This window comes from Monodon monoceros, unplaced genomic scaffold, assembly GCF_005190385.1.
Source record: "Monodon monoceros isolate NGI ecotype Baffin Bay Population unplaced genomic scaffold, NGI_Narwhal_1 Super_Scaffold_21, whole genome shotgun sequence".
Taxonomy (NCBI): domain Eukaryota; kingdom Metazoa; phylum Chordata; class Mammalia; order Artiodactyla; family Monodontidae; genus Monodon; species Monodon monoceros.
The window spans coordinates 20,065,112-20,089,875 of record NW_021703778.1 but is presented as its reverse complement, the minus strand read 5'-3'; the positions used below and the strand labels follow the sequence as shown (position 1 = coordinate 20,089,875).

Below are 24,764 nucleotides of genomic sequence, written 5' to 3'. Positions count from 1 at the left end.
TGTCTAAAAGTCATGCTCTCAGAGACGCCTTCTCTGATCATCTTATCTAAAGAAGGCCCTTCCTTTACTCTCTACCAAAGCGTTCTTTTAGTTCCTTAGCACTTATAATTTGAAATTACGTATTTGTGGTTAAGTATCTACCTCCCCCATAAAAGTACATTCTCTGAGAGCAGGAACCAGGTCTGTTTTTATTTACTACTTTATACTAAGCCTGAACAGTGCTAGTCACACAGTAGGCCCAATAAATACTTGCTAGACGAATGAATGAGTAAATCGCTACTGACTCATGTAAGATAGGAAAAACTTCTTTAAGGAGTAAACTGTTTACTACCTCGTCAAAGGGATTATAATGATTATGTTTTATTTGATGATGTGTGCTCCTAAATGACATGAATATGAGGTTTGTTTCATAAAGTAAGAGTTTTCTAGATGTATGAAGAAATTTTAATATACGTAGGAAGAAGCAAATTGGCCTGTACCGCTAATTTATACATTATCATAGCTTCTGACCTTACTATCATCAATGAAAGTAAAATCCAGTATTTCTTCTCTAAAGGATTATTCCATCGGCATCTACTCCATAACATCCTCTATCTTAAAAATAACCCTCCTCTTTTAACTCTGACCTTCTCTAGCTACATCCCCATTTCTTTTCCCTTTCTAGAAAACGTCTCAAGTCAGCTCTACCTGTATCCAGTATTTTCACTTCCTCCTTTTCCGTTTCCCACTGAGCCCACACTCCATGGGGCTTTCACCTACCATTCCAACAAAAGCCCTCTTCTTAAGTCACCAAAGGTTAAAACAATAGCTATATATAGGGCTGAAGTAAACAGTCCATGGGATTTTCCCTCTAACTACAGAAAAACATAATTACCTAAATCACTGGGAAGATGGAGCTTTTTATAAAATCTAGTATCTTAATATCATGAATACATTAAATAATGAACATTTCTTTAAATATCAAATGACCAATTTCCTCTAGATATTTATATACAAGTTACTCAAATTATAAATCAAAGTTAAGAATTTACTAAATTAAATTTCCCTACATATTTATCTTCTGCAGTTTGACTCCTAAACAAACTGCAAGTGAAGTGTTTTAGAAATAGAGATACGACTTCAGAGAGAAAAGGCGGAGGGTGATACAATGAAGTCACTCTGTTCCAAGTATTATTACATTTTTTCCACCTATTTTCAAAGAAATGTGGGAAATCAGGATGTGGGATGCCAGAAGTATCGGCAGCTTCAAACTGTCTAACTTAGAAAGAGCTGCTGCAGAGGTAAATGTTTAGGTAGGAAACACAATCAAAGGTGCTGCAGTATTTTGTATGGAATACTTTGGATAAGAGCAACAGTTAATACCTGAAGATTTTCTAGCATCATTTTATCCAGAGCTTGAATGAAGTCCTCATCTTCTACACAAGGTACATGTTTGAGTCCACCTCCCTTAATCATTACCTCCTTATAAAAACAGAATAGAAACAAGAATTCAGACCAGAAATTCTAACTGTAATGTTTTGTATGACAGAACCTTTTGTATTGATAACTTTTTCAACATAACTCAAGGAATGAGTGAGCAATATAACATTATTATATATTCAAAGAACTTTTTAATAAAGAAAAGTATTTAGATAGGAAAACAACTTAAAAATGAATTTCCAAAGAAACATTATTTCAATTATCACAAAAAACTAAAACTTCAGTGGCTAAAATTGAAATACTATGAAAATAATGCACAATTTCAAAAAGTGAATTTTCAGCCATACGTACAGTATTTTCTTCATCAGTTTCATTCTCCTTATTTGAATCCGTGAGGTAATCTGTATTCTCTTCCTCTTCTTCCTCCCCTTCATCGTCATCATTATCAGAACCCTCCTGAAATTAACATTTGTAGATTAAAACATTTTGAAAAACATTACTACTTTTACATGCCTTAAAAAGATGTTAAAATTTCTGTATAATTGTTTATTATTCTCTGGTTTCAGCCTTTTATGCTGTCTGCCTAGAATGGTAGGGCGAAGTCAGCTGGCAACATGTACTACATACCAGTAGCTGAAAACCCATTTCACATTTTCCACTGATCTAGTAATACAAAGATCCTTTGTAGAAACTCTTCCTTGAATTCCACAAGGAACGAGTTTCCTGAACCTTTTGTTATTTTTCTCCTCCCTAACTTGAGACTGATTTTCTCATAGTAGTTCTTTAATACCCATCTAACTCTGCAATGAAAACTGACAATTCAAATTTAACATTGTTACCATTTGAAAGCAATGACACTACACTTTATAAAGCACCTCACTGTATAAAGCACCTCAGTTTAGAAAGTGCTCTCACAGCATTTTGTTTGCTCTACCTAATTCTGAAGAAGAATGGATAAGCTTTATGGTCCTCATTTTTATATGTGAAAAAACTAAGGCTCAGAAAAGTCAAGTGGCTTGCCCAAGGACACGTGCTTTATTAAGCAGAGGAGATAGACATTCTGACTCCCCTTGCTGGTGGCTTTCAAGTACTACATCTCTCCATCCTCTCCTGTCAGTCCCCCCAGCATCCTTTTCTCTCAGCCAAAATTCCTTTCAAACGGAAGATTGGGCAGAACTCCAGTGAATTTTCAAAGAGGCACAAAAAAACCAAAACTATAACCATAACCAAAACCAAAAAAAACCCAACCACACAGGGGCAGCATTCCATCTGAGTATCCTTCCAACACAATTCACTCCCACTCTGTTCCATAAAAGTTTTTTTTAAAAGACTACACTAAACCCAGCTGCTTCTCGTTGTTCCAAGAGAAATAAAGTGAATGAGAAATAATTCCTAAGAGAAAACAAATGATTTAAATTTGTTATAACACTTCTAGTATACACAGAAATTGATTTTAAAAATCCAAACAGTGCATTATTACTTATATAGAGACATTTGAAAACTTTCAGAATTTCTGAAGTGGAAATAGTTGAGGAAAATACAGAAAGGCATTAACTTTTTTTTCAAATGCATTAACCTTTTTTGACATAATTCTATAATTCAAATTTAAATTTGCAATAGAAATGCTCTTAAATTGGCCCTTGGAAAAAATTAATCATTTCTTAACACTTGAAAGATGCTTCCTATTCAAAAACTAAGCTAAAACGCATTAACTCTTTTCTTTCACCATTTTTTATATTGCTCAGGCAAAATAAAACGGATTAACTTTTGAAATTAAAATGCTGAACAAGAAATCTCCCTGTCCTAATACCATGGTCATAATAACCTGTGAGGTGAGGAAGTCAACAGACCACATGAGCTGGTAAGGAAAGCAGGTGGTCAGCACAGCACAAGTCAAACTGTCCAAGTTCAAATGCTGGCTTGCTAGGACCTGGGGCAAATAATTAACGTATCTGTGCCTTATTTATCACCTAACTCATAGGGTGCCAAGAGAAATGGTAATATGAACACAATGACCATGCTCAATAAATATTATTGCTATTACAATAATAAATCTTGTACTTTCTCTAAAATGCTACAGAAAATTAGAATTTTAGCAGCAGAACATTTACTTCATCTTTAAAGTTACTTTTAATTTACCCAGCTGATACTGAGAAGAAAATATTCTGGTTGTTATGTGCTAAGAATAACTTCAAAAGGCCATATGGAGCTTGGAAGAGTTGTGGACCAAGATGGAAAAGGAGAGTACAACTTTCCTGAAGAGTTCCACTCCAGCCCTGTTCTTTCTCAGTCGAGGCAAATATTTACAGAATATATCTTACATTGTTCTTACTACTTTATAATCGACCCATCTTCTCTCTTTAAAAATGTGGGCTTCCCTGGTGGCGCAGTGGTTGAGAGTCCGCCTGCTGATGCAGGGGACACGGGTTCGTGTCCTGGTCCGGGAAGATCCCACATGCCGCGGACCGGCTGGGCCCGTGAGTCATGGCCGCTGAGCCTGCGCGTCCGGAGCCTGTGCTCCGCAACGGGAGAGGCCACAACAGTGAGAGGCCCGCTACCGCAAAAAAAAAAAAAAAAATGTTCTCCTCCCTATGTTTGGAGGGTACTGGTGGGAAAGGATGGTCTCGGGTGGGAGAGCAAACAATTCCAACTCCCTTTCCTTAAAGTAAACCAACCATTCCTTTCAATTCTCCTCCCAGACAAGGCTCATGAGTCATCCTATTGAACATTTTGTTTTTCCACTTAGGAAACACACATATATTATGTATAATATCCACTTTGCAACTGGAAAAGAAATAGTTAAAATGATACAATTTTAAAAATTATAAAGTTCACTTCTGAAAAGGAGAAAATGCGTTTAGAGGAGAAAATATAATACAACTATTCAAATGAGAAATTTATAGGAAAATGAGTCACTCTTTAATGTCATATTTACTGAGGATGTTTAATTTATTAGATTCTTTATCTAATTAGTGCAGTAGCAAAATGCAAAGACAGCCATAAGATTAGTCTAAAAATACAAAATGGAAATACTCTCTCATTTCCTTTTGTTGTTATAAAGTACTTAATAAGCCAATTTAAATTATATAATTGAATGTTTCTATGACAAACTCATTTTTTAAAAAAGCAATACAGGGACTTCCCTGGTGGCGCAGTGGTTAAGAATCTGCCTGCCAGTGCAGGGACACGGGTTCGAGCCCTGGTCCGGGAAGATCCCACGTGCCGCAGAGCAACTAAGCCCATGTGTCACAACTACTGAGCCCGTGTGCCACGACTACTGAAGCCCACGCGCCTACAGCCCATGCTCCACAAGAGAAGCCACTGTAATGAGAAGCCCACACACCGCAACAAAGAGTAGCCCCCGCTCGCCACAACTAGAGAAAGCCCGCATGTAGCAACAAAGATAAAACAAGGCCAAGAATTAATTAATTAATTTTCTTTTTTAAAAAAAGGAATATAGCAATGTCCATCTCTTACATAGAAATCAATTATAGAAACATATTCCAGTTCTAAATTTTTATCAATTTATTTATATCTACTTTAGGGGAGTGGTCAGGTTGGAAAGAGAAAGTGCTGGCAATACTGTATTGTATATTTGAAATTTGCTAAGAGTAAATCTTAAAAGTTCTCATCACACACACAAAAGAAACATTTATAACTACGTGAGGTGATGGATGTTAACTAAGCTTATTATGGTAATCATTTCTCTCTCTCTCTCTCTCTCTCTCTCTCTCTATATATATATATATATCAAATCATTATGTTATATGTACACCTTAAACTAATACAATGTTATATCAATTATATCTCAATAAAACTGGGGGAAAAAGTGGTAGCAAAATAACAACACAAAGGTGTATTTCTACTGCCTATAAATGCTAACCAATTATAAAAACCATACATTATTATTTATGCTGCCTTTTACACAATAATTCATTTTTAACTAACAGCAAAGCTATTTGCTATGTAGTCAAATCATCCGAAATGTTCATTAATAGGTACAGACCTTCAGGGCTAAAAAAAAAAAAAAAGACAGGGATTTCTACTTCCAACTATAGAAAATCTTAATTACCTTAAATTATTGGTCATTTTTCAAAATTAATTAATTAATTAATATTTATTTTTGGCTGTGTTGGGTCTTCGTTGCTGCGCATGGACTTTCACTAGTTGCAGTGAGCGTTATGGTGCACAGGCTTCTCACTGCAGTGGCGTCTCTTGTTGCAGAGCTCAGGCTCTAGGCACATGGGCTTCAGTAGTTGTGGCATGCGGGCTCAGCAGTTCTGGCTCGCGGGCTCTAGAGCACGGGCTCAGCAGTTCCGGCTCGCGGGCCCTAGAGCACAGGCTCAGTAGTTGGGGCGCATGGGCTTAGCTGCTCCTCGGCATGTGGGATCTTCCCGGACCAGGGCTCAAACCCATGTCCCCTGCACTGGCAGGCGGATTCTTAACCACTGCGCCACTAGGGAAGTCCCTATGGGTCATTTTTCTTTCACACTAAATGAAGCTTTTTAAAAATTCAGTTTATGAATCTCTCTTATGAATGCCTTAAATAATTTACATTCCTTTATACATTAAACAACCCATATCCTCTAAACATTTGTATTCTATTTACTCAAGTAAATCAAAACTTAAAAATTTAATAAATCCAGTTTCCACAAAACATTTAAATATTGATTATAAATTTAAACTTTTAAAATATTTAATTAAAATCACACTTTTAAATTATCACACTCTCCTAAATGCTTTTAGCACCCAAGAGTCACAAAGAAACCATACACATATCATAATTATAAGCTTACATAATGAAAAAGTGCTAATTCCATGGTTTAAATTTTATATTCATCAGTATTTTATTGTTATTCTTATTCATCCTGCTTTTCATTTTCTTAACTTTCTAATTTAAATATATATTAATGTAGACAGAATAGCATAAGGAACCCTTACCCATTACACAACTGAACAATTATTAACTAATGGTCATGTTATAGCTTCTTGTATATCCCTAACTCATTGCCCAGTCTACTTCCAGGTTATGAAACAAACCCCAGATACTCTATTGTTTTAGGTGGAATTTTTAAAACTTAAGCAGCTTTAGAAGAAAAAAGGAACGAATTAAGACTATTAGGTTGAATCATATGTGAAAATGACATTTTGGTAGGTCCGAAATGGTAGAACAGTCATTTCATATGGTTTGGCCTAACAGAGTTGTAAAAACAAAAGGGCACACTGATGATTATGGTACACGATGATTTTCAGATTTCCTATACTATCAGATCTGGGAAAAAGCAAAGTTATTAACATCTAGTCCATAATTTTTTCATAAAATCTATAGGTTAAAAAGTCCACACTCAAAAGTGAGATTAAGGGTACTTCCTGGTGACCCAGTGGTTAAGACTCTGTGCTCCCACCGCAGGGGGCACAGGTTCAATCCCTGGTTGGGGAACTTAGATCTCACATACCGCACGGTGTGGCCAAAAAAACAAAGTGAGATTAAGATGCATAGCAGATCGGGACTTTCCCGGTGGCGCAGTGGTTAAGAATCTGTCTGCCAATGCAGGGGACACAGGTTCGAGCCCTGGTCCAGGAAGATCCCACATGCCGCGGAGCAACTAAGCCCGTGCGCCACAACTACTGGGCCTGCGCCCTAGAGCCCGCAAGCCACAATTACTGAAGCCCGCGTGCCTAGAGCCCATGCTCCACAACAAGAGAAGCCACCGCAACGAGAAGCCCGCACACCGCAACAAAGAGTAGCCCCCGCTCGCCGCAACTAGAGAAAACCTGCGCACAGCAACAAAGACCCAACGCAGCCATAATTAAATAAATAAAATTTTTTAAAAAGAAAAAAGATACATAGCAGATCAAACAATTTTTTGTCTTCAAATTGCTTATTAAATAAAAATCCTAACCATAATGATGGATACATGTCATTATACTTTTACCTAAACCCATACAAAGTACAACACCAAGAGTCAACTGTAATGTAAATAATGGACTTAGGGTGATCACGATGTGTTGCTATAAGGTTCATCAGTTGTAACAAATGTACCACTTTGGTGGGGGATGTTGACAATGGGGGAAGGTTGTGTGAGTAGGTACGAGCAGGTGACATATGGGAAATCTCTGTATCTTCCCCTTAATTTTGCTGTGAACCTAAAACTGCTCTAAAAAAATGGTAATTTTTAAAAATCCTATGATCAGTATTTTCTTACTTGTAAAAAAAAAAACCTCTTAATTAATCCAGCAGTTTTATAATAGACATATACTACTAGTTACATGTACTCTAATAAAACTAAAGAGGAGATCTTATTTTATACATTAAAGAAAATATTTGCTCATATAATCAAAATACTCTTACAAATGTACCTATTTTGCTATAAATAAAAGTCATCACCTCTTCCTCTGGCTCATTCACTTCACTTTCATTTCCAGATTGTTCCTCTGTTTCAGCTCCTCCTTCTTCTTCTTCTTCATCCTCTTCAAGATTTTCTCCTTCTGTCATAGAATCTTTTGAGTCTTTGTCATTTACTAGGCCTTGAAGTGAGGAAAAAGTAGAAAAAGACATTAAAAAAAAGATAAAGGCAAGTTTTCAACAGTGAGTATTATACCACTTAAAGTATGTATTAAGATAATTCAACAGCCATGTTCTCAGAATAAAATAAAAACAGAATTTAAAACTATTTTGAGAACCATTTAAAAAACTTAATTAGATCTTTATTTCAACAAAGGAGCACTGATATATTTCTTAACCACTAGCCAAAAAAAAAGGTTTTTTTTCCCTTTCTCAGAGCTTCAAACTGTTTATCTCAGTCTCAGATGAACAAAGGCAAACAGTAGCAGCACATAAGGTACAGCTTCAGCCACATACAATGCAACCTTGGTCACACTTTTTATCAAATGATATTTCAAGAATCTCTAAAAACTCAATGATATAATAAAATTACATCGCTTTAATGGAGAAGTCACATTTGACTATCAATTTGAATGTCTGCAAATTAAGACTGAGGGAAAGAGGCAAAGCTATATGGTGACACATCTAACAGCTGTGTCACCAAAGAGCTTGTTTTTTTCTTCAGTAACAGCGTGTTCCTCCAAAGGGAATTCCCTGGCTTGAATCTCCTTCCTCCTCCTCATGTTCATCCACATTTTGCTGCCTAGTCAATTCTTTTTTATTGTCATTTGAGTTCCAAACTACTCTCTACTTTCAAGATGCACATACCATGGTCTCATCTGATCCGACTTTTCCCCACGCTCCCTAGTCCTAATCAAGCCTTTTCCTGTAGTTGGGGTAGACTCTTCTGTGTCACAAAGTACACTACCTTGCGTTCGTGATCATCAAATTGCTTATCCATAGAGAATATCATTCAATATGCACTTTCAAATCCTATACATTCTTCAAATTCAGTCTAAGTTTCACTTCCTGCATAAACTCACTGAGTACTACTTTTCCTCCTACTTACTCTAAAGCACTTGGAGAATTGATCACAGCACTTTACATTTAAAGATACACCATGTAATGGTTTTTCTAATGATTTCAATACATGTTACATCAGATTATAAGAGCCTTGAGAACAAAAAACTTTTTTTATATATTCAAAACTCATTAGAGGCCATATATTGATAAATACACAGTAGGTGTTTAGTAAATACTTGTTTATTCACAGAATCTTAGACAATTAGAGCAGACAGAAACTTTAGTGACGATGTGATTTAACCCTTTCATTTTATAAGGTATACTGAAGCCCAGAAAGTTTGAATAACTAACACAACCAACAAAAACAAAAAATTACTCCAGTGTCTTAAGTCTAACCAATTAAGAACTGACAAAAACACAGATGTACAGAGTGATGAAAGTAGGTACATTCAAGTTTGGAAATGAAAAAAAAAAAAATTGAGAAAAGATGGATAAAGCTCAGAGAGATCTGTTTTAAAAGAAAAATAATACTGAGGGAAAAAACTGCTATCTCAGATTGAGATACCATTAACTTACTATTTTATTTATTTATTTGGAATTTCAGAAGCAATATAATGGGCTTTTATGTTATCAAAGGCAAAAAATTAAAAGTCAGGACTATATAAATCTAAGCACTCTCAATAAAAATATCACAGTGCTGATAAACTCACATGGCCTAATATACCATTATACCTTTTTTACAGCCACTTTAAAATACGTGTCACGGGAAGAACTCTAATGGATAAGTAGCTTTGTTTTGATAGCCGTACATCTAATTTGTAAGGAAAATCCTACTATTTCTAACATATTTTCATTTGCATTGCAAGTTATTTCAAAAGTAGTTTATAAATATATTTTGCATTTGCTAAGCTGTATAATAAACCGTTCAGTTGCTGACCTCTAGGACACTGTCAATCTAAAATAAACAATGCAGATAAAAATGTACAAAGGACATACGGTTAATAAAACGTAAAATCTAGACAGTAAAATATTTAAAATGTGGGTCAGAATTAAGTGTACTTGGGGACCAAAATCAAATACTGTTCTCTTGAATTTGAGCTGCTTGGTGCCTCAGTTTTCCTGCTCATAACAGACAGAGTAATAATTGTGATACTCCCTTTCAAATGGTTTTCATTTGTATTTCTCTGCTCACTAGACATGCTGAGCATTTTCCCCACATACTTAATATGTCAGAAAGAGCACAGTCTTTGAATTCTGGCTCGATTGTTAACCTAGTATTTTGATTTGGGCTTTACATAACTCGTCAAATATGAACAACATTACCTTCCACTTTAATTTTGGCAAACTGGAAGTACTCAATAAAAATACCAACTCTTCCCTGCCCTCCCTCGTTTGATTATGTTATGTTCATCTATCTGTTGTGTATCAATTTGCCTGTGTCCTTTATGTAAGTGATAATAACCTGGCACAGAAACTATTTTCACTTCAATCTTAGTTATTTCTTTCATCGTACAAAAGTTTTAAACACCCAAATCTGCCAACATATGTGTGCTTTCTTGCATCATTTTAAAATTTAGGAAAATTACCACCTCTCCAAATATCTGATGATCAGATCTATTTTTAACTTTTAGAAAATAAATATTTAACTCCTCAATCCATCTGGAGTTTGATGACATAAGATGTGGCTTTATATCAATTTTCCCCCTAAATGCTCACCTGTTGTTCTTATCCTATTTTTAAGATTCCTACTTCGTCATACACTAAATTGTTTTGTATTTAATTGGGGCAACTTCTGGGCTTTTATTCTACTGATTTTATTTTTAATTTATGAAATACACTCTTCTGTTTTATAAGTAATTTATTCATATGACTTTTCTTTTTTCACTTTTATTCTTCCCATTTCTGTTCCTTTTATAATATTATAATATAATCTAGAACTTCGAAACCAGAATTAAATTACATTGCCTATTACCATTTTGGTTTTGTTCTTAAAGTGTGTCTTACTAGAGAATGGACTTGAGGAAATGGTGAGGGGGAAGGGTAAGCTATGACAAAGTGAGAGAGTGGCATGGACATATATACACTACCAAACGTAAAATAGATAGCTAGCGGGAAGCAGCCACATAGCACAGGGAGGTCAGCTCCGTGCTTTGTGACCACCTAGAGCGGTGGGATAGGGAGGGTGGGAGGGAGGGAGATGCAAGAGGGAAGAGATATGGGAACATATGTATATGTATAACTGATTCACTTTGTTATAAAGCAGAAACTAACACACCATTGTAAAGCAATTATACTCCAATGAAGATGTTAAAAAAAACAAAAAAGTGTGTCTTAGAGCCAATAATTCTCTCTATCCTGAGAAAACCAAGATACACACAAAAGTAACATAATAATGTTATTTATAGGGGTGCAAGATTAGAAATAATGTGTCAAACAACAGAATTAACACATTCATACAAAGGAAAATAGCCAGTTTTGTAAAAAATTAAATATTTAGAAAAGTATTTCATGTCAGGAAGAAATTTCATAATATATTAGAAAAAAATTTCAGTTATAAAACTGCAAACACGTGAATAAATATTTTTTAAATAGAAGAACATATATCAAAATGTTAACACATGATTCTCCATGCATATGAAATATCAGTGATTTCTGTCTTCTTGGCATTTTTCAAAATTTCTGCCATGAACACTTCATTACTTTTAATAATATTAAAATGGTTTTTAAAATATAAGAAAATGCTAACTATTAAGTTAGCATTGGGTAGCTATAAGATTGAAATGATAATGAATTTGCAAGTGCTTGAAAACAAAAAACTACCAAAAGCAAGATGCTATATTATCTTATGGTTTACCAACAGGAAACAGATTTAATATAGATTTATTCATGTATATCTTCTCTATGATATTCAGACTCTAAAACAGAAGGAAAATGGGACGACTTGGGAGCATATTGATTCTAGTTGCCACCATCCTTAGAGTTGCACTGGCAAATGGTGACCTATTTTTTTCCTTTCCATATTCTAAACAAGGACAGACTCCTCAAAAGAAGCCCGAAGTCCTTTAATTTAATTCTTTGCTCGATAAAGGATAAAGCATACTGCTTTCTTTACTGCTACCAAACTGGGTATCCAACTAGTATTTCCTCATGCCCACTATACAGAGAGAGCCATTCATGAAAGTCTTTGGGAAACAAGGCTAAGACTATTTCAAAGCATATAAAGTAAATGAAATAAGTACGTAGATAAATAAACACTCTACTTGAAACGATCATTTTATACAATTAGAAATCTGAAAAGGAAAAGAAAGTAGATAACTTGGGACAAAGTTCAAAGAACAAAAAGAGTCACATACGCCTTTATGGGTTGAGAATTAGGAAAAGTGAATAGTTGCATAATCAGTAGCACCTTTCAAATAATGCTCAAATAGATAACAGCAATCGAATTCTCCAAAACAGGATTTACCTTGGAGAAAGAAACCCTATTAATATGCTGGATGTAATATGAAAAAATAGTCTTAAAGGAAAAGGATCACCAATGCCTTTGCCATGAAAAGTGGTTTTTCAGATATGCAACATAGTAAATGTATACAATTAGTATAACTGGTCAAGGTAAGGGTCTCCTAACAAATAATCTCCTAATAAAATACTAGCTTCATAGGCTGAAACTATATGTCACTTTGAAATGACTACAATACAACATGCTAAGAACTATCAGCAAGCATACCAGGCTGGTAAGGCCCCACCCTGTTCCAGTTATTTCCACTGGCAAGGCTAGTCGGCTCCTACAGTCCTTTAGGGGAGCCATTCAAATGCTACCTCTTCTTCCAGAACAATCGCAGAAGAATACTGAGAAAGTAAAGTGACCAATCCTCCTGTAGCACGTTTCTCACATGTTCTCTAGTCTTTAGAAACAGACACAACTCCCCCAGTGACTAGGATCTAAAATTTGGTAGGATAGTTTCAAACTTCTAACTGGCACCCCCCTTATATAGTGTCAAGCCTGCACTGTCTTAGGAAATAGTGTTATTGAAAATATATACTGTATATGAGATGCTTTCATCAAAAGTAGGTTTTAAATTAGCAACCAAAAATTCTAAAATTAAGAGAGGCTGACAGGGTTATTTTTTTTCCATCATTATTATTTGCTTCAAGTTTTACATGACTGTTTTCCTCCAATTTGGGATTATTTAATGAAATCAAGAAGTAAGTCAGCCAGGTCTTACCTAACACTATTATGTAACACTCAACATCAAAAGACAGAAAGTATACAAAAGTAAACGCTAACTGAAAACATTATAAAGCAAATTCTAGAAACGATCTGCCAAATACCATCTTTATTTTCTCTCTGTAATTAATTGCTTACCTAGTTTTATTAAGAATTCTCGTTCCAAGTCGTGTACCTGCCTGATGGATTCTTCCAGAGAATTACAGAGTTTGATCTTTGGTCTTAGCAGTTCTAGTGTGTCACTGATCATGTAATCTATGTCAATAGGAAATGGATGGTCTTTTGTCCAAACCTCCAAACTTTTCTTCCACCAAACATAACGCTGATAACAAATGAAAAATAAATTTAGCTATAAGAAATTAATAACAAAATATTTAAAATAACCTGTATCGTGACATCACCTAGTTATAACAACTAAAGAGTTGTACAAGACACCTACCATTTTTATTAATGGTCAACAGCAATGATTCTAGCACATTTATTTCCCTCCATGTATATAGTTCCTAAGCCATCTGGTGACTTTAATTTAAATATATTTTTTATTGTAACTGTCATAATCTTTTTTTAAAGGCAAGGAAAAATTATAAATAAATAAAACAGCAAATAAATTTTCAGGTACTGAAACCAGGCAGAAACTCCACTCCCAAATCCCAAATAGGGCTTAAATATTTAATTTTACAAAAACAACCAAATCCAAGGCAACGGTTTTGATAGATTATAATTATTTTCTCTATACTACCTGCTTTGATTTTTTTTAAAGAGTCAAAGTATCTGAAGATAGGGTTTTTGAATATATAAAAATCAGTAATCAACAAGCATTTACTGAACATCTACTGTGTATATGGCACCATTTAGATATTTTCCCTCGTCTCCTAGCTTGGCTCCTTCGTTCTATTTTGTACTTGTAATTCTCAAATTTAACTAAAAAGCACAACCCATGAATTTACTTGTATATAAACAGGTGTTCCTCTGGGTGTTTAATCTTCCTATCCAGTTTCTTCTAGGTCTTTGCTACTCAAAGTGTGGGAACTCAGAGCTTATTAGACATACAGAATCTGAGACGTCCCCTACCCTAGGCCAACTGAATCACAGTGTGCATCTTAACAATATAGCCAGGTGATGTGTGTACACACTGAAGTTTAGAAGCACTGCTGCAAGTGAGCCTTTCTATCTGCCTTCCAATATGTAACTGGACACTGTGTTACAGGCAGCACACACTGACTGCATCTCCCAGGCCTCACTCACTTCTTACTCCCGTGCCCTAAGTATATCCCTGCTACACATTCCTGCTATTAATCAATGTGGAAAATACTTTTGTCTCTTTCTACTCCTGAATATTTCTGAGTGGCTCTTTTCTCTCTGCCAGTGATGTTAGAGTGAGTGCAAATAATAACACTCTTCTGAAAGGGATCCTGCTTTGGACACTGATAGTGATCACTGATATCCTGCAGCAAAACTTTGGTTTTAAATACAGGCAGTCTCCAACTTAAGGCATTTCTTACATGGAACAGAGAATCTGAGTCTCAAATCTTCAACACACCTTCCCCATTTTTGGCTCATCAATTCAGAAAACAAGAGAGTAACAAGTTACCCTCTAATGCAAAGATAAAGTAATAGGAGAAAGTTACAAACAGCTCTTCCCCAAGAGTAGTTACCCCCACTTAACATCAGCTACTATGTGGATGTATTTTTGACACCTCAAATTTGTAGTTTTAAATTTATTTTCTTTGTCAATGGGTAAACAAAAACAACATAACAGATGAGATAGAAAGGAACGATCAAATAGAACTGAATGGTACCATTGGTACTTTACTTCAGTAACATCTGGAGAATTCGATAGTGAGCTATTCCCCCTAATCAGTACTTATAACATTGTATTTGATGGGAAATAATGATTAGGTTCCAGACAACCAAGCTACAGCTAACTTTTGGAACACGAACTGTATAGAAGCTGTAGAACTGTCTCTGTATTTGTATCTGAATTTAATTTATACTGTACTTGCTCTAAATCACCAGTTTACATAAGTAACTTAAGATATGGAAAGCACAACCCAAGAGTTGAGCAATGAATGAACAAATATTTCTTTCAATGTTAATGATGGGTTTTTTTTTAAATTTAGAAACAAGAATTTTAGATATAAAACCAGAACACAGATGAGTGAGAATATTATCAAATGCATAAATATTACAAGTAATTTGATTCATGAATTACGTACCAAATACAAAATAATCCATACTATACCAAATTTATAAACTTATTAAACTTACTAAACCAAACTTATTAAACTTACTAAACCAAATTTATAAAAGCACCAAAATAATTCCCAAAATTAATGATCAATCATCAATTATAAAACTTAAAATGTAATCAGAATGTTTATGATAGAATTCATCATATATATATTTTTTAAATTTTTCTTTCTTTTTTTTGGCCATGCCGTGTGGCATGCAGGATCTTAGTTCCCTGACCAGGGATCGAACCTGTGCCCCCTGCAGGAAGCACAGAGTCTTAACCACTGGACCGCCAGGGAAATCCCCATCATATTATTTTAAAACGTCTAAAGCTAAGCATACTTGCAAGAAGAATAAATCTCACCTAACTATGAATATATCTTATACATCATATATGAATGCCACAGGGTTTCTTCTCTAATATTTTTATAACACAAGCAATGCATTAAATGATGCCAACTGCTTATTTCAATTTATATACCTGAAAATACACAAGGAAGCAATCGAGTTTTCGTTTACTAGAACCTCTGTCAAAGTACTGGCCACAGGTATCCAAAATAGTGCACACTAGTCTAATCCTGAAAAGGTGCTCGGGAGGGTCCAGTGAACTTGGAGAGCCATCAGGGTTAACACCAAATGAAGTAAAAGAATAAAGAGTTCTAAAAATAACAGCGGATTCCACCATTCGGTAATTATAAAGTTCCCCTAAGAACTTGGCACTGCTGATACGTCTCTGATTAAATTTAGGTTGATTAACCTAAAGGGGGAAGAAAAAAAAAAGCAGATTTCCATTAAAGAATAGCAATGTGTTTGAGAAGAGGTAAAATTCCCCTATGTCACTTGACAACATCACTCACTGAACAGAGAATAAATAATGGGTTCTTTTCTAATCGGTAGTCACTTCTGGGTGTCCTTTATCTCTCTCTAAGAAATGTCTACCTTTAAAATGTTTTAATAAAAAGAACATGTTAAGTATTAAATTTAATATTAAGCTATTGTTAAATGAATAGTTTATGAAACAGTTAAAATGTAATTCTCCCTATCAGCCCTCTGTAACTTATTTTCTCTGAAATCCATGAATTAAGGAAACAAAAAGCATATAGAAAGAGGGAAATTCTTACAGAAATTCTTATCAAATGATTACCAATTCTCCTAATTAATAAATTTATGAATTCCTATAACGTGAATGCCAATAGTAACCAGGAAATAATAAAAATTTACTGTACTCTTCTAAAATAAGCTTAACTGGACTTGAAGAAAAGGCAAAAAATACTTCAGCATTAGCCTGAGAGAAGACTAGGAAATCTAACACAACAGGGTTTATTAAGAAATCATTATCTTCAAAAAAGTAATAGTAAATGACACCATATGGGGAAAAGAGGGTTTTCAAATCCTTATTTTTCAATAATAGGACTTAAAGGCTGTCTAAATTGTCCACAGATTCCAATTTGCTGCAGGTCTTTGTTACCTCCATTCCTAATCGAATATCTTCTAAAACTCCATCCACAACATGGATTCCAACATCCTCCTGGTAGAGCACTAGTCCTGCTAAGAGGTTGGCTACACAATGAATGCTGTTATATTTCACATTCCAGATGTTTATCATACAACAAATCACATAGTCTTTCACTTCTTGGTCCTGCCAAGGCAACTTTCGCATCTGTCTCAAAACCTAAATGAAGAGAATTTTGTTTAAATTACTAAGATAAGCACTAAGTAGTCCAAAATACCCTATAATACAAATATTTTATTATGATTGTACAGTCACAGAACTTTTGAAATGGAAAATACTCTAGAGATTCTCTACCAGCCTCTTCAACTTTAGAGATAGGAAAAATAAGATTTTTCTAATTATTGGTAAAATTTATTCACATTTTCCCTTTATCTTTCCATAATGCCCTTAAATTTCCTAGAGTTTCCAGGACTTCAATCAAGCTAACAGTATACACTCATACGCAGGTCACTGAAAGAAATACCCAAGATTTAACAAAAATAATGTTTTCTTTTGTGCATCATTTGATGTAAATAACCTCAGACACTTCTTTTTATAAATGAAAAATTTCCAATAAGGAAATAAACCCAAGGTCAACTGGTTAAAAGATCCCTTAAGATGGAGGACACAGGACTTCCCTGGTGGTCCAGTGGTTAAGACTCTGCCTTCCAGTGCATGGGGTACAGGTTCGATCACTGGACAGGGAGCTAAGATCCCACATGCCTCGAGGCCAAAAAACCAAAACATAAAACAGAAGCAATATTGTAACAAATTCAATAAAGACTTAAAAAAAAAAATGGTCCACATCAAAAAAATCTTAAAAAAAAAAAAAAAAGATGGAGGACACAACATCAAGACTGACATCACACAGTTTCCTTGCATGTAAAGGGGGGATGATAGGCACTTACTCCATAAGTCTGGTCTAAGGGTTAGACAAGTTAAAGTGCGTGAAGTACATAGGAATGTGTCTGGCGCATTACAAGCACCCCATAAAAGTTAGCTATTACTTTCAAAATCTCTACTGGTAATGAGATAATCAGCAGAGCTCTAGTCATCATCAAGTTCTTTCCATTTTTATTCTGAAAGAAAACGGATACTGTAGGCAGAATGTAAAGTAGTCCTTTCATCTCTACTCTATATCCACAATCCACCTTTCAAGCACTAAATATGTTCTCATATCAGCTTCAATGGAAATGTTAATGTCATCTCAAATGCATAAGCATTCCATACTTTACAAACTTTTAGCCAATTCTAAAACAGCTTTCAAATCCTGTTGTCTTAAACAACTACTGTCTCTGGATCCCTGAAGGTGGCTTCAATTTTCAAAGTTGTGCTCATTCGTCATCATCTTCTACCCTGCCCACCCATGACACATGTATTATTCCATGCCTCTTATCCTCCCCATAGGTTTCCTCTGTCCAGAAGTTAATTTGCTTCAATTTTTTTTCCTGAAAAGAAAAAAGTTCCATACCATGTTGTTTCAACTTGTAGAGTTGACCAAAAAATGTTTACTCAACATGTCTCACTTAAAAGTGAAGGTTCTAACAAGGTAACTACAATAATTAAGGTAACAGGTCGGTGGTTCTTAACCTTTTCTGGAAATTGACCCCTGCTGAGAATCTAAAGAAAGCTACAGACCCTCTTCCGGAAAAATACAGACAGGCCCAGAGATTCAATATCATTAAATTCCAGAGGATCATGGGCCTCTTAAAGCCTGCTTAAGGTTAAGAACCCCTGTACTGAAAGCAAAATATTTAAAGGCAAATTCATTACAGAACATCAGAGACAAAGTAATAGTTTCAAATATACACACAGCATCAACATCAAATTTAGAAGAATTACCATTTTAATTAGAATAAGAAGTTACTATCATAAAAGGAAAATAAAACATATGTCCCATACATTATGTATCATTGTATGAATTCCTTCTTATGATGACTTGTATGGAATCAATCATAATGGAACTTGGGATTTAATCCTACCTCTCCTAAACTCCACTGCTGGGACTTTAACAATTCTGCTTCAATTTCTCCATCTACAAAATGTGAATAATGCAAACTACTTACATTTCCTATCTATACTTTGTGGGGCACTGAAGCAATTGATAAACAAGCTGATCTAGGAAAACTGAAATATATGTCCCTGACCTAAAACAATTTGGTGCAGGGCTAGAAGGAAAGTGCACTGCAATCAGTACTATTATCATCAGGACGAAGAAGAATTAATTTGGTTGAATGTTATACAAGCTTAGCACTACCACAAATCTCAAGTTGACTACTGTTCTATGATTTCATTAAGATTTACCTTCTCAGTGGTAACCTTGGAGAGATCCTTGTACAAAAGTTTCCGGACATATTCCTGGAGAGGAGGACGTTTCTTTTTCACTGTTTTTTCAGCTGGAGGTGGGTTGCAGTAGTAATATGCATTCTCCACCATTGTGACATATCTTGCATCGAGATGCATCGCTTGTTTCTTTCTCATCATTTGTTCCTAAAATAAAAAGTCTAGTCAAAATACTTTCATTCTAAGGTTTCTTTCTTCCTAACTAAAGTTCTACTCTCAGTGTTAAGATTTCAAGATAAAGGGCTAGAAAAGGGAAAAAACAATTACTAGGTATTTCTAAGAGCATGCAAGCATACTAATTGTTATATCACTAATCATGTTTTTAGAACAAATTAGTCCATAACTGCTTGGTCTTATGCCTTGTCCAATAAAATACTCAAGAGAACTCTGCTACAAATATAACTTGACTTATAACTCTGCCAAACTATATGAACTCTACGTAAAACAAGGCTTATATACTAGTGACTGAAATTAAGGACCAACAATACAAATAAAGGGGTGAATGCCTCTGGCTGTTCCACACACAACAGCTGAGAATAACCTTATTCTGAGAGCTTGTGCCATCCAATGTTGTACTAGGTAAATCTGACGTGTCTCTACAGACAAGGAAACTAAAAGCCCCCAGTTTCACAACTTGTCCAGAGCCCTCAGCATCAGCTCCAGGAGGTGATGAAAAGCAGTCAATCATCATCTACTTCAGGATCCTCAACCTCAGCACTACGGACGTTTTGGACTGGATAGTTCTTTGTCTGGGTGTGTGGGGGGAGGGCGTTCTGTGCAGCAACCTTCACCTCTACCCACCAGATGCCAGTTGAGAACCACAGACTGATCAGCTGAAGATCTTCAAACAGTACTCCTAGTTCTAAAAACAGCACCACACTAAGTATTAAGATTACTGAATTTATTCAGCCATTTAACATTTTACTTGGCACTTACTATGTGCCAGGCACTACGCTAGGTACTGGAAGTCACCAGTGAACAAGACGGACATGGCTCCTACCTTCATGAAGCCTAAGAGTCAGCGTAGGAAGACAGAATAAACAAGCCAACAAATAAACTAGCAACCTTTTAAATACTAATTGTGAATAGTGTTATGAAGGAAAATAACAAGGCCCTAAGATGGAGAGTAATGAGAGCCCACTTTAGTCAGGGTGGGCTAGGGACGGCCTCTCTGCAAAAGTGACATTTGAGTTGTGCTCTGAAGGACGACAAAAGGTTGAGAAGAGACACAGAGAGAGCACCTGAGGCAGACGCAACAGCAAGACGAGAGGCAATGAGGAGAGAAGGATCTGTTACAGGAACTACATGAAGGCCAGCGTGGCGCCAGCATGGAATGGCGTGAGATCAGTTCTAAGGAGTGAGGAGAGGCTCGGTGAGACCAGATTCTGCAGACCGACCATAGTAACAATGCTGGATTTGAAGCCTGTAGAGGGAAAGCACTGAAGAGCTTCAAGCAGGTGTCTGGACTGGGGTGGCAGGTGGTGGCGGGTGGAGGCAAGACTTCAGGCTTTGGAAAGAAGGCTGTGTCTGCAAGCTCAGGGAGGGCAGGGGCTGCAGCATGTTCACTGATGTAAACCCAGCATCTAAAACAGTGCCTGGCCTAGCACATGGGAGGCTTGCAATTAATGTTTACTAATATACAAAGTAATGAATGAATTTTTAAAAACACATTCAAATCTTTCCCATGGTCTGCCTTTCTATACACGTAAAACCATTGTATACTGGGGGAAATTCTGCTCTTTCATAAGTTCAATTATGGGTATACCAAGTTTCACAATTGTTTCTCTTGTCTATGAATCTGCTAAAGTATACATGTTGTAGCCTAGCTCCTCTCCTGACATCTATTTTATAATTTGTAAATGCTTATTAAATGTTGACTCTTTCAGACAGAGAGAACAGTTCCATGTTTAACAGAGCTAGAGATAATGACCTCACCCTGTAAGTTCTTTGAACAAAACATAACGCAACACTTAACTTTTCATTTGTACATACATAACAGTTTTAAATCAAGACTAGTTTCAACCTGTTATGTAGACCACTTTAGAACCTTCTCCCCCAACACACATACCAAACTACTTTCTTTTTTCTTTTTTGATGTGGACCAATTTTAAAGTCTTTATTGAATTTGTTACAATGTTGCTTCTGTTTTATGTTTTGGTTGTTTTTGGCCTCGAGGCATGTGGGATCTTAGCTCCCCCACCAGGGATGGAACCCACACCCCCTGCATAGGAAGGAGAAGTCTTAAGCACTGGACAACCCGGGGAAGTCCCCACACCAAACTACTTTTAACATCAGCTAAGAATAATTTTAAATGCAAACCAGTAAAAAGGTTATGTGTGTTCCCAAACAAATACGGGTACATTTTAGATCATCCCGCAAGCATTCGCGCTTCAGACCAAACCCTCCTCCTCCTCCCTCCTCCTCCTCCCTCATCTCTGTGACTGGCACCGTCACCCGCTCAGGTGCTCATGCTGGAATATGGGGTCTTATCTGAGGGCGCTTTCCCTTCCTCGTCCCTAGTATCTCACCATCACATCTCATCAGTTCTGCTTCCTAAAATTCTTCATACAGCCAGTTATTATTCCCCACTCCCCCATCCTTACCATTTCTTCATTGTTTTCCCCGTAGGTTTTGAAAACAGCCGTTTCACTGTTCTGTCTACCTCTGGCCTCAGCCACCTCAGTTATCTCCTCCACACCGACCTTCCTAAAACCATAAATCTGATCATACCTATCCTCCCTGCTTAACATCCTTCAATAGCTACTCTATACCACTGGGGGAAAACCCTCGTTCCTTAGCACAGTGCTCACACTCGGGGCTGTGCCTACGTCTCCAGTCTTACCTGCAGCCTCTTGACTCAGTGTATCTCTCTTCTCTGCCTTTGAGACTCAGGTGAGTCTCTAAAATAAACACCATTTTTTCCAGGAAACCTTTCCTGACATACCAAGACTAGATTAAGCACCTCTTCTATCTATACACATAATACCCTATGCTAACCCACAGTATTATATTGCATCCCCCTCCCTGTGTTCCAACTGTCCATCTGTCTGGGTTATTAGACTGCAAATTCCATGAGGGCAGGAACTATCTTTTTCACTTTTATATCCCAAGGGTCTGACAGAAGAGTCAGACTCAATAAACACTGGGAAGCTGTTAGGGAAGATCTCTCCTGACTCATTCAGTCTGGCTTAAGTACTCCCTCCATGAGCCCATAAAATCCTCTGCATACCTCTCTCTGTTAAAGCACTTAAAATGCTACACTGGAATTAGCACTAGATATGGACCACTTTGAGGATGGCAACTATGTTTCATTTCTTTGTACTAACCACCCCCAACCAGCCATAACATCCCTGCAGAACTGAGTTCAGTGCCCAACACATAGGAGGAGCCCCAAAAGCATTATATGATAAACAAGGCTCCTATCCAGAAAGCAAGACAATCAATGATAAAGGCTAGCTGCTTTCGCTACAAGAGGGGGAAAGATCCGCTGAGCGAAGAAAACCAGTCGGGCAGGAAGAACTCTGGTTTCCATCAATGGCATAAGTATCCACACCACCACAACTAGTAAACTTTCCCTAGCAAAAAGTAAACATAGAGGGTTCAATATTACAAATAAAATATAGACATTTTTAAAACCTAAGCTTTCTTGGCATCTCTATTACATTTTCATATGCAGTGTCTCATTTAACCTTACCAGCTTGAGCCAAAGAGGAGGAAGATTTTTTTCTGTGTTACAATAAAAATTTGAACTTGGAATGACTATTATATGAATAAGCCTAGAGAGAATGTGGAAATAAACTCCAGGTGATGGCCTTCACATTAATATTTTCATTCACTAGAAATAAATTCCCATGTTTTTTTCATTTTAAATATTGCCAGAGAAGTATTCAAGCTTACAACTAGATTCTAAAAAAATAACACACCTAGAGAAAAAGACACAATCAACACGTCCCTAAAAGCAACACTGATGTAATGACAGTCTATTCCTGGGGAGTCCTAAACCAGGGCTAACACTGACACCCTCCCCCACCACACTCTCTCCCTTGCAAAGGCTGCAGTCCAATGCATGGGTATTACCAATAAGCATACTAACTTAATTGCTTAATAAACTTGATGGCCATGCTGGCATCCTAATTCACTTAAGAAATATCTTCTCCCCCCATGTTAATTTTCCAAGCTTATGTTTTCCAATTTAAAAAATTTAACCTTTATAATTTATGTGCTTATGGCACAGTAAAGATGTATCAAGAACATCCACAAAGAGGGCTCTAACACAATAGTATTTAGAGTACCTGCTCCTCTGCATCACTTGTAAAAAGTTATCTGGGGCTGAATTTAATCCCCCTTTACAATAGTGTGAACTCACTGGCAGTCAAATGAGAAAAATTCCTACAGCTCTGCAGGAACGGCTGGAGTTCTAGTTTAGGTAGAAGTGTTTAAATGGCAGAGCAAGATAAAAGGCACTGGTCAAAATTTTTAACTCCTGGAGTAAATCAAGAACCTCAACCTCTTGCTAGGATCCTCAAGCCCTTACCAAAAGTACACTGGTCCTCAGGTGAGATTCTGGAGATCTGAAAAGAAATCTTCCACATGTTTCTAGTAGGGTACATGCCATTTCAATATGGTGATGGGAAAAGTCTGATAGAAGCATCTGTAAAAATAATAATGATGAAAAACCACAAAGACAACAATTCAATCCTATTAGAGAAAGAAAACATTATACACCTAATGTGTGCAACAAGTTTTAAAATGTCACTGTAAAAAGAAGAAAAGCTAAACACAATATTGTAAATCAACTAAAAAAAAAAAAACCTAGTCTACTTTAGATGCCAAGCTTCATCACTGGGTATCTTTGTGTTAGGCCATAAAATTTTATCTAAAAACTTCAGGATATTTAATGTCATTCCTTTTAGATACATATATGAAAACTAATTTATCAAAGCCCATTTTATATTTATCAGGAGATGCTATATATTTAAGCAAATGCCACATACATAGCTAATATTTTCTAAATAGCTTTTTGGTTTTGGTTTATATGACATTTACCTTTAAACTTCTGACAACAAAAGCCTTACTGTATGAAATTTACAAACACATTACCACATTTTACTATTTATCCCCCCAATATTTTTCTGTGCATATTTTCTAAGCCAAAAAAGTTTTACACATATCATTTAATAATTTGGTTTTTTTGGGCTAACATGAGTATTTTTCCACGTCTTTATTATCCTTCTATGGCATGATTTAAAGGGTGCGTAGTACTTATAATATGAACTATACTAAAACTTAACTGATTCTTATTTATGGGACATCCAAATTGTTTACAATTTTTTGCTACTATAAACAATGGTGTGACAAACATTCTTGCAGATAAATTTGTGCACGTTTATGATTATTTCCTTAAAACAAATGTACAGAAATGAACCTGTGTCAAATAAATGTATATTCTTCCTATATACATCAGTAATTAATACAAAGAAATATACTAATATGTCTAAGTTGTTCATGGCATGATTCCTTTCAATGACAGCGTTGAAAAAACTTTCACAACCTCTCTTAAAATGCTGTCCAAAGTTCCCCAAATGTACTTTGTAGACTCCTGAAATGCTCCAAGTAGGTTTAGGAGACTTAACCCCTTGAATATT

At 36.0% G+C, this 24,764-nt stretch overlaps 1 protein-coding gene across 2 annotated transcripts in view; it reads right to left on the bottom strand.

Annotated features, from left to right (window-relative positions):
• Nucleotides 1-24,764, bottom strand: part of UPF2 (UPF2 regulator of nonsense mediated mRNA decay) — a 94,092-nt gene that overhangs the window by 16,409 nt on the left and 52,919 nt on the right. For both annotated transcript variants that reach the window (XM_029237302.1, XM_029237301.1), the window contains exons 11-18: nt 23,654-23,770; nt 19,081-19,266; nt 16,753-16,956; nt 15,766-16,041; nt 13,191-13,374; nt 7,808-7,947; nt 1,771-1,875; nt 1,363-1,461 (exon numbers count right to left, since the gene is read on the bottom strand). In XM_029237302.1, coding sequence (XP_029093135.1) covers nt 1,363-1,461; nt 1,771-1,875; nt 7,808-7,947; nt 13,191-13,374; nt 15,766-16,041; nt 16,753-16,956; nt 19,081-19,266; nt 23,654-23,770 — 1,311 coding nt within the window. The remainder of the gene's footprint in view (nt 1-1,362; nt 1,462-1,770; nt 1,876-7,807; nt 7,948-13,190; nt 13,375-15,765; nt 16,042-16,752; nt 16,957-19,080; nt 19,267-23,653; nt 23,771-24,764) is intronic.